The sequence below is a fragment of the Grampus griseus genome (assembly GCF_964374135.1).
Source record: "Grampus griseus genome assembly, chromosome: 12".
NCBI classification, from domain to species: domain Eukaryota; kingdom Metazoa; phylum Chordata; class Mammalia; order Artiodactyla; family Delphinidae; genus Grampus; species Grampus griseus.
In genome coordinates, this window is record NC_139006.1 from 15,461,002 (window position 1) to 15,469,102 (window position 8,101).

The 8,101-nt window shown below is 43.5% G+C and overlaps 1 protein-coding gene across 4 annotated transcripts in view; it reads right to left on the bottom strand.

The window, feature by feature from the left end:
• PTPN11 (protein tyrosine phosphatase non-receptor type 11) overlaps positions 1-7,401 on the bottom strand; it is a 78,495-nt gene extending 71,094 nt beyond the window's left edge. For all 4 annotated transcript variants that reach the window (XM_082667566.1, XM_082667564.1, XM_082667565.1 and 1 more), the window contains exon 1: positions 7,200-7,401. In XM_082667566.1, coding sequence (XP_082523692.1) covers positions 7,200-7,213 — 14 coding nt within the window. In that variant the 5' untranslated portion in view covers positions 7,214-7,401. The remainder of the gene's footprint in view (positions 1-7,199) is intronic.
• Positions 7,402-8,101: the final 700 nt, after the last annotated feature.

Below are 8,101 nucleotides of genomic sequence, written 5' to 3' on the forward strand. Positions count from 1 at the left end.
GGGAAAAGGGCAAATTAGTATATCTACATTTGGGTCTGTCAACAAGGTGCGTCCATACAGGATGAGAAAAAACAGATAAATTTCCAGTCTTCCTCATGTATACAGTGGGCACTTGGTGAATGACTGCTGCCTGAATTAACTTCGGGGAATGAAGAAAAACCAGGGAGGAGAAAAGAGAGAGGAATGGCATAGCGAAAACGTCACACAGGGAAGCGGGGGAAGAACGTTCTCCTCTTGCACATTCTAACCCCTGCAAACCTGCCAGAGCTTGACAATCCCTTCTAATCGGTCATCCTCTGGCACTGTCTATTATTTATTAAGACTCTCAGGTCATAACATGGTCCAGGTCGGTACCACCCATCTCACAGAAAGAGTTTGAAAACACATACACACACAACACCAACACTCATGAAAAAGAGCCTCAAATCAATGTCTAAAACAAATCAGTCCTGTGCTGAGTGGGCCTGAAGAAAGGAAAGACAGAATCCCTGCCTCCAAGAGAGTTTACAAACCCAAACTATTTGCCCAGAAATCTAAATCCCTCATTAGTGAATACAGATTCTGCAAAGGCTTAGCTCACTGACGCCAGGACCTTATTTATGTCAAGTGAGTTTAAAAAAAAAAAAAAATGCTGATGAACCAAAAAGAAAATACAATGATGCTGAATATTTTATCTATGTCCCCTTCCCCCAGTGATGTGGGGAAACAGTCAAGCAGGCCAATAATTTCAGGAACTTATTCTCAAGGCTGCTATGCTAAGAAGGGAATTTAAACTAGGGATCTGAAGTCTTATTTCAGTTTCTTGCCTAAATATAAAGTGATACTGGGTATAGCTTTCTTACCCGCTGCTCCAGAAAAATCATTATCTTTGTCCTTGGGGAGAAAGTTTAGAGTTTGGTACTTTCTGCAGATTACAAGAATATTCCTCTTTTCCAATTAAATTTTAATTTTCTATGGGAAAAGGATGAGTCACAAGGGAGGGGCAGTCGATAGGGACAAGCATTCTAGGTAACAGAGGCAAGAAAAAAAGTTAAGGCAGCTAGCTTTCTAATGGTAGTGGATAGCTGCTATGTCTTTATAAATCATTATCTTTTCATAGTTTCACTGGTCAGCATCTCTGCTCTGATGACAAGACAATAAATGGAAACTGCCTCCAAAAGTCTTTCCACAAATGGCTTCTACCCTGTTCAAAGCCTCTCTCTCTCTTGTCTGCTCTCCCTGGGTCCACTCCAGCCTCCTACAATCCTCCCTTCACAGCAGCTAGAGGGATATTTTTAAATAGATCAGCTCACGCCACTCCCCTGATCACATCCTTCTACAGTTTTGCATTGCTCTTAAAATACAACCCAAACTCCTCTCCATGGTCCACGTGACAGTGAGGACCTTAAAAATCCCTGTGTGGTCTAGTCTCCACCTACAGCCCCTATCTCAGCTCCTCCACGTGCTCCCTTCTGTCCTTCAAGCAGTCCAAGAACTCCCTACCTCAGCACTCCCGCACTTGCTGTTTCCTTAAAACCTGGAACACCCAATGCCTAGCACAGTGCCCCCCGCACTTAGTAATCCCACGATAAATAAGTTAAATCCCAAGTTCTTGAATGAATGGGTCAGTGTTTCATTAGAGTGGGTCGATGGAATGACACAGACTTGGATCTATAGCTTACTATTTTTAAAATAAACATATTGCGTGTGTGTATATGTATGTGCGTATAGACAGACATATATACAGTGTGCATGAACGTGTATATCAGTATACAAGTAGGTACGTATTCTAAACAGTATACTCTATACTGACAAATTTCAGTTTCAGTTTGGTACTATGTTCATCAAACTCATTTGATGCTGGCCTACAAGTCTGTCTCCCTCTCTAAATTCAATGCTCCTTGTGAACATGAATCGTATCTTGCATATTTCAGTGCTGCCAAGGACCACAGCATATACAAGCTTGCTAAATGCACACAACCCTCCAAAACTCAGTAATGAACTGGGCTGCATTTTAGGGTGTTTGAATCCATTTCGGGGAGGGTCTCAAACCGTTGGTTGCAGGCTACAACTGCCACAGAACCTGCCAAACATCAGTATTTGCCTTCCCCTTCCTTAAAAAGGTAAGCATTGGAGAGCAAGTGCTGTCTGTGTTTCCCAAAGGGAAAGAGGAATAAGCACAGTATCTTCTATTGTTCCATAGCTGCCGAACAAAGTACACCAAGGCCCGCTAGTAACAATTACAAACAAGGGTTGGCTCTGCTTTTCCAGCTCTTATGTGACTCTCTAACATTCGCCACACTGACACTTTCAAGAAGGGTAAGTGATCTTAGCAGTAGCCCCTGCATTTGAGCAGCTCTGGACAAAAACCCGAGCTTACATCGGGGCAAGACATTAATAAAGACAACCCAGTTTCAACTGGAAAGACGTAGAACTGTTATTTTTCAGTAAGGCAAGTTTATTTACTCCTACAGGATAGAAACAAACAGGGCCACTAAGGAGAGCCTGGGACAAATGTACCTGACCTGCATCAGATAAATCAAAAGCCTAGAGTCTGAGAACGAGCTAAATTTCCTGGCCCTCTCAGTTTAAGCCCTCAGACACTACCTTCCAGAGGAACAAAAGCAAATGCAAAAGATGCACCAGATGCTGAAGAATACAGCCAGTTTTGTCAGCTAAACAAGGCAGAGTAGGGCAGCCGAACAATCTCAAAATCTAAACTCAGCACTAGCATTGCTATATTACCTGGGTGGGAGGGAGAATCATATAATTGCTCATACCTTCCTTTCCTTACCTGTGATGTTGAGATGTATCAGCATACTGAATATATGACATTGTAATTATTAAATGCATACAAACTCTAAACCTTAAACCCATGAAAAAAGAATTACTTTGATAATTAAACAAAACAAAATTCATAATATTAGTCATTCAGGAGTCAGCTCATATGATCACCTCCTCAGAGATTTTTCCTAAACCCATTATCAAAACTAACCACATTCTCCACATTTGGTTTATTTTTTTCCCTCCCAGCAGTTATTACTACCTGAAATAGTCTCATTTATTCATGTGTTTGTCCACTTTCTCTTTCAGCCATAAGAACAACGATCTTTGCCTATTCTACTGCTTCATCCTGCCTGGTTCAATAACTACTTGTTGAATGAATTAATTCTGAGGTTAAAAATCATTTGAAAAAGAACACAGTTCGCAGACTAACACTATCTGATTTCAAGACTTGTTATAAAGCTACAAGATCATGTGGTATTGGCATAAGGAAAGTCAAATAGATCAATAGAACAGAAGAGAGTCTAGAAATAGGCCCACATATAAATGGACAACTGATTTTCAACAAAGGTACAAGTTCAATAAAGACGGACAGTCTTTTCAACAAATGGTGCTAGAACAACTGGATACCCATATGCAAAAAAGAGAAGATACAGCCACACCTCATACCACATACAAAAGTTAACTCAAAGTGGATCATAAAGCTAAAACTATAGAACTTGTGGAAAACAAGAGAAAACATTTGAGACATTTTGGGTCAAGCAAAAATTTCTTAGGAATGACACCACAAGCATGATCCTTTTTTTTTTTAATTGATAAAGTGGACTTCAGCAAAATTAAAAACCTCCGTTTAAGACATTTTAAAAAATGAAAAGACAAGCCACAGACTAAAAGAAAATATTTGCAATTCTGATCAAAGACTTGTATCCAGAATAAGAAACTCTCAAATTTCAATAAGAAAACAAACAAGTAAATTTCATTTTTTTTTCACAAGTAAATTTTAAAAGGGAAAATATTTAGGGCTTCTCTGGTGGCACAGTGGTTGAGAGTCCGCCTGCCGATGCAGGGGACATGGGTTCATGCCCCGGTCCAGGAAGATCCCACATGCCGCGGAGCGGCTGGGCCCGTGAGCCACGGCCGCTGGGCCTGCGCGTCTGGAGCCTATGCTCCGCAACGGGAGAGGTCACAACAGTGGGAGGCCCACGTATCACAAAAAAAAAAAAAAGGGGGGGGGGGTGGAAATATTTAATCAAATAGACGTGTCACCAAAGAAGATATACAGATGGCAAATAAGCACATGAAAAGATGATCAACATTATTAGTCACCAGGGAAGATACAAATTAAAACTACAATGAATAAATGGCAAATCATTATACTGTACACCTGAAACTAATATAATGTTCTATGTCAATTATACCTCCATTAAAATATTAAATAAGTAAAATTAAAATTTAAAAGTGCTGATATGGGGGAAAAAGCTATAATGAGATACAATGACACACCCTTTAGATGGCTAAAATTTAAAAACTGACCATTCCAAGTGTTGACCAGTATGTGGAGGAACCGAACTCTAATACACTGCCAGTGGGAATGTAAATGGTAATGTAAATGGTAATGTAAATGGTAACCACTTTGAAAAAGTTTGGCAATTGCTGAAAGAGTTAAATATACATCTGCTATGTGATCCAACCATACCACTGATAGGTATTTACCAAAGAGGAATGAAAGTATACATCCATACAAACACTTGTACCTGAACATTCAGAGCAGCTTTATTTGTGAAGCCAAATTCTGAAACAACCCAAACATCCATCAATAGGTGGATAGATAAATAAACGGTGGTACCTCCATAAAATGGAATATTACTAATCAATAAAAAGTAAGGAACTATATGACACACACTACAACATGGATGAATTTCAACATAATTTTGCTGAGCATAAGAAGCCACACATAAAAGTCCATTTACATAAAATTCTAGGAAATGCAAACTAATGTATAGTAACAGAAAGCAGAAGAGTGTTTGCCTGGCAACAAGGAAGGGATTATAAAGGGCACGAGGAGCCATCAAAAGGGGTGATGGATATGTTCATTATCTTGATTGTGGTGATGGTTTCACGAGTGTATACACGTGTCAAAACTTATCAAATTGTACACTTAAATATATGCAATTTGTTGCATGTCATTTATACCTCAATAAAGCTGGGTTAAAATAATAAAATAGACCTACGATCTGAAAAATAATAATAAATAATCCCCAATTATGTGTGTTACATTCATAATCTGCTTTTTAGGTGGCACACGTTTCTTTTCCATAATAGGTAAGGGAGGGCTGGAGGAGAGGAGGAATTACTCCGTTTCAAACTGGCATCTTTACCACTTGCTGCTTTGGCTATACCCACACTTCCTGGCTTCTAAACTAACAAGCTGGACAATGTAGGGTCTATTACTACCCAGCCCCTACCCCACTCCCAGCCCCCAGTCTTTGTCTCCTAAAAGAAGCAGATCCTTACTTGTCTGGAAGAGCAGACACAAGGAACAAAAGGCTCAATGACTATTTGACAGATTAAATAGACAACTGTTTTATTTAAAAGCTCCCTAAGGAATTAAAACATTTGAGGCTATACACTGTTCTGCTGAAATGCAATTATATATTACCCAGATCTGTAAGCACTTGCCAACAGACCTGTCCAAATCACTCACTTCCCAAGTTTTCAGTTTTCTTCTCTCTCTCTTTTCATTCCATGAATGAATAATGTGCAGGTATTTCTAAGAAGACATTCCTAATATTTTGAAAAGTCTCTCATTCAAATAACTCCAACAGCTTGAAACAGTTTCTCAAATGTCTAAGACGGTGACCATAACAGGACAATGAAGTCTAAACAATGGGTCTTATATATGAATCGTATATAAAGAGTGGAAATACAAAATAGCAGGATCATTATCTGAAAACAGTAGATCACACTACTGTTTAACAACAAAATTAAGGCTTACAAATTATTGGCAATACTTATAAAATAATAGTAACCTGGTAATTAACAAGAGGGTTCTGGCTCCATCATTTATTGATTGAGTGGCCTTAGGCAAGTTGCCTAACTTCTTTTTTTTTTAATTAATTTATTTTATTTATTTATTTTTGGCTGCATTGGGTCTTCGTTGCTGCGCATGGTCTTTCTCTAGTTGCGGGGACCGGGGACTACTCTTTGCTGTGGTACGTGGGCTTCTCTTGTTGCAAAGCACGGGCTCTAGGCGTGCAGGCTTCAGTAGTTGTGGCTCATGGGTTCAGTAGTTGTGGCTTGCGAGCTCTAGAGCACAGCGTGGGCTCTAGAGCACAAGCTCAGTAGTTGTGGCGCAAGGGCTTAGTTGCTCCGGGTCATGTGGGATCTTCCCCGACCAGAGCTCGAACCCCGAATCCGTGTCACCTGCATTGGCAGGTAGATTCTTAACCACTGTGTCACCAGGGAAGCCCAGGTTGCCTAACTTCTGAAACTCACTTTACTCATCTTTAGAACGGGGATAACAATACCTACCTCATAGAGTTATAGCAAGGATTAAACTTGTTTGGCATACAGTAAGAGCTAAATAAATGTTAGCTATTAGTAGTATGATTACCCTGAGCTTTCAAAGGATCTCATTAATTCACTAACCTTCCTTCTGACTCTTAGGTTCAAATCCTATCATTTACTAGCATGTTTCTTCTGAGCCTCAGTTTCCACATCCGTAAAACGGGGGTAATTAATGTTACCTGACTTTTAAGGTTGTGAAGGATTAAATAACTAGACATACAGCTCCCTTCCCTTCCATCTCCCAAAGCGAAGATCGCAGAGGAAGGAAATACTTCTAATAGCTGCAGATACAGTCAGTTTTTCCATTTCTGGCACGTGAGGGGTGGGGGGGAAAGGAGATGCAAAGAGGCATATAAAGGGGTCAGGGATCCTGAGTAAAGCCCCCAAATGCGCGCAAGAGGCAGAGGGACCCAGAGCGACTCGACCGTCGGGGGCCTGGCCCCGCGCAACTGGCCCCTACTCTCCCCTCCCGCGTCCCAGGCCGAGGAGCCTCCCCAAGTGAGCGGGGTTATTTCGGAATCACCATGAGGCAATTCTCATGAGGCAATGGGTCAGGAATGCGGCGCCGAGCCGGGCCGCTGGCGTCCGCGGTTCCCCGGGCGGTTCTACCTGCCCCGTCCAGACGGGCATCCCCAGGGCTGCGGGAGCCGGAACTCGGGGAGGCAGGAAATGAATGGGGACCCGAGGGGAGGGGGCGCGGTGGGGCCGGACCCCCGGGCCCGGGAGGGCTAGGGGGTTGGGACGGAGCCTGCCCCCGCGACCCCGGGCGGGAGTCCGAAGCCCAGCTGGGCCGCCTCCTCCCGGGCGGGGCTGAACGAAAGCGGCGGGGGCCGGGCCGAGGCCCGCGCCGGGCCCTCGGGGCTCCTCACCTCCGCGATGTCATGTTCCTCCCGCCCTCCGGCTCCGCGACGGACCCGCTCCTAGCTCAGGCTCCGCTGGGCCCGGTCACATCGGGCTGGCCCAAGGGAGGCCCGCTCCGGACCGGACGGGGGGCAGAGCCAGCCGGCCGCGCGCAGACCCCCCTCCAGGCCTGGGGATCCCAGAGACTGTGCAGCCGCCCCCCAAGCCCGGTTCGCTCCTCCTCCTCCCCCGCCCTTCGCTGCCAGCGCCGCTGTGACGTCACCCCACGCGACGCCCGCCGCTACTTCCTGCTTCCATGCCGCCGTGGACTGAGCGGCGGCTGGTGATGGCAGTTCGGTGGCTCACTGGAGCTTTCTCCGCGCTGTTTCCAAAGCACCTTCTCACCCTCTTTTAGATCTTGGCGTCAGGCGGTGCATTGCGCGCTCAAGTTGCACGCACTCGCGTGAATTGATCGCATCCGCTCCCACCGTGTCAATCTCCATCCCTGCGCCAAGTCGAATTTCATTCATTTCATTCCACAAATAGTCGCTCCACTTACTAGCTGTGTAACCTTAGGAAAGTTGTTTGGTTTCTCTGAGCCTCAGTTTCCTCCATTCCTTCATTTCTGTAAAATGAAAATAGTAATTGTATTTTCTTCGTAGGATTATGGGGAGGATTAAATACGTAAAATGTTTAGAACTAGGCCTGGCCTATTTAATAAGTGCTTTGTGATTATTAGCTGTATTAAATATCATTAGAAGGACACATCTGAGTGTTTTCTATCTGCTAGGCACTGATTTTTGACTATGGGGTTACAACAGTGAACTGAAAGGACAAAAATCCTGGTGTTCTCATGGGAGGAGCTACAGTAATCAAGATAAATAAAACACACAAGATAATACTCCGGTCCTCATTTCCCTTCTTTTTTCCA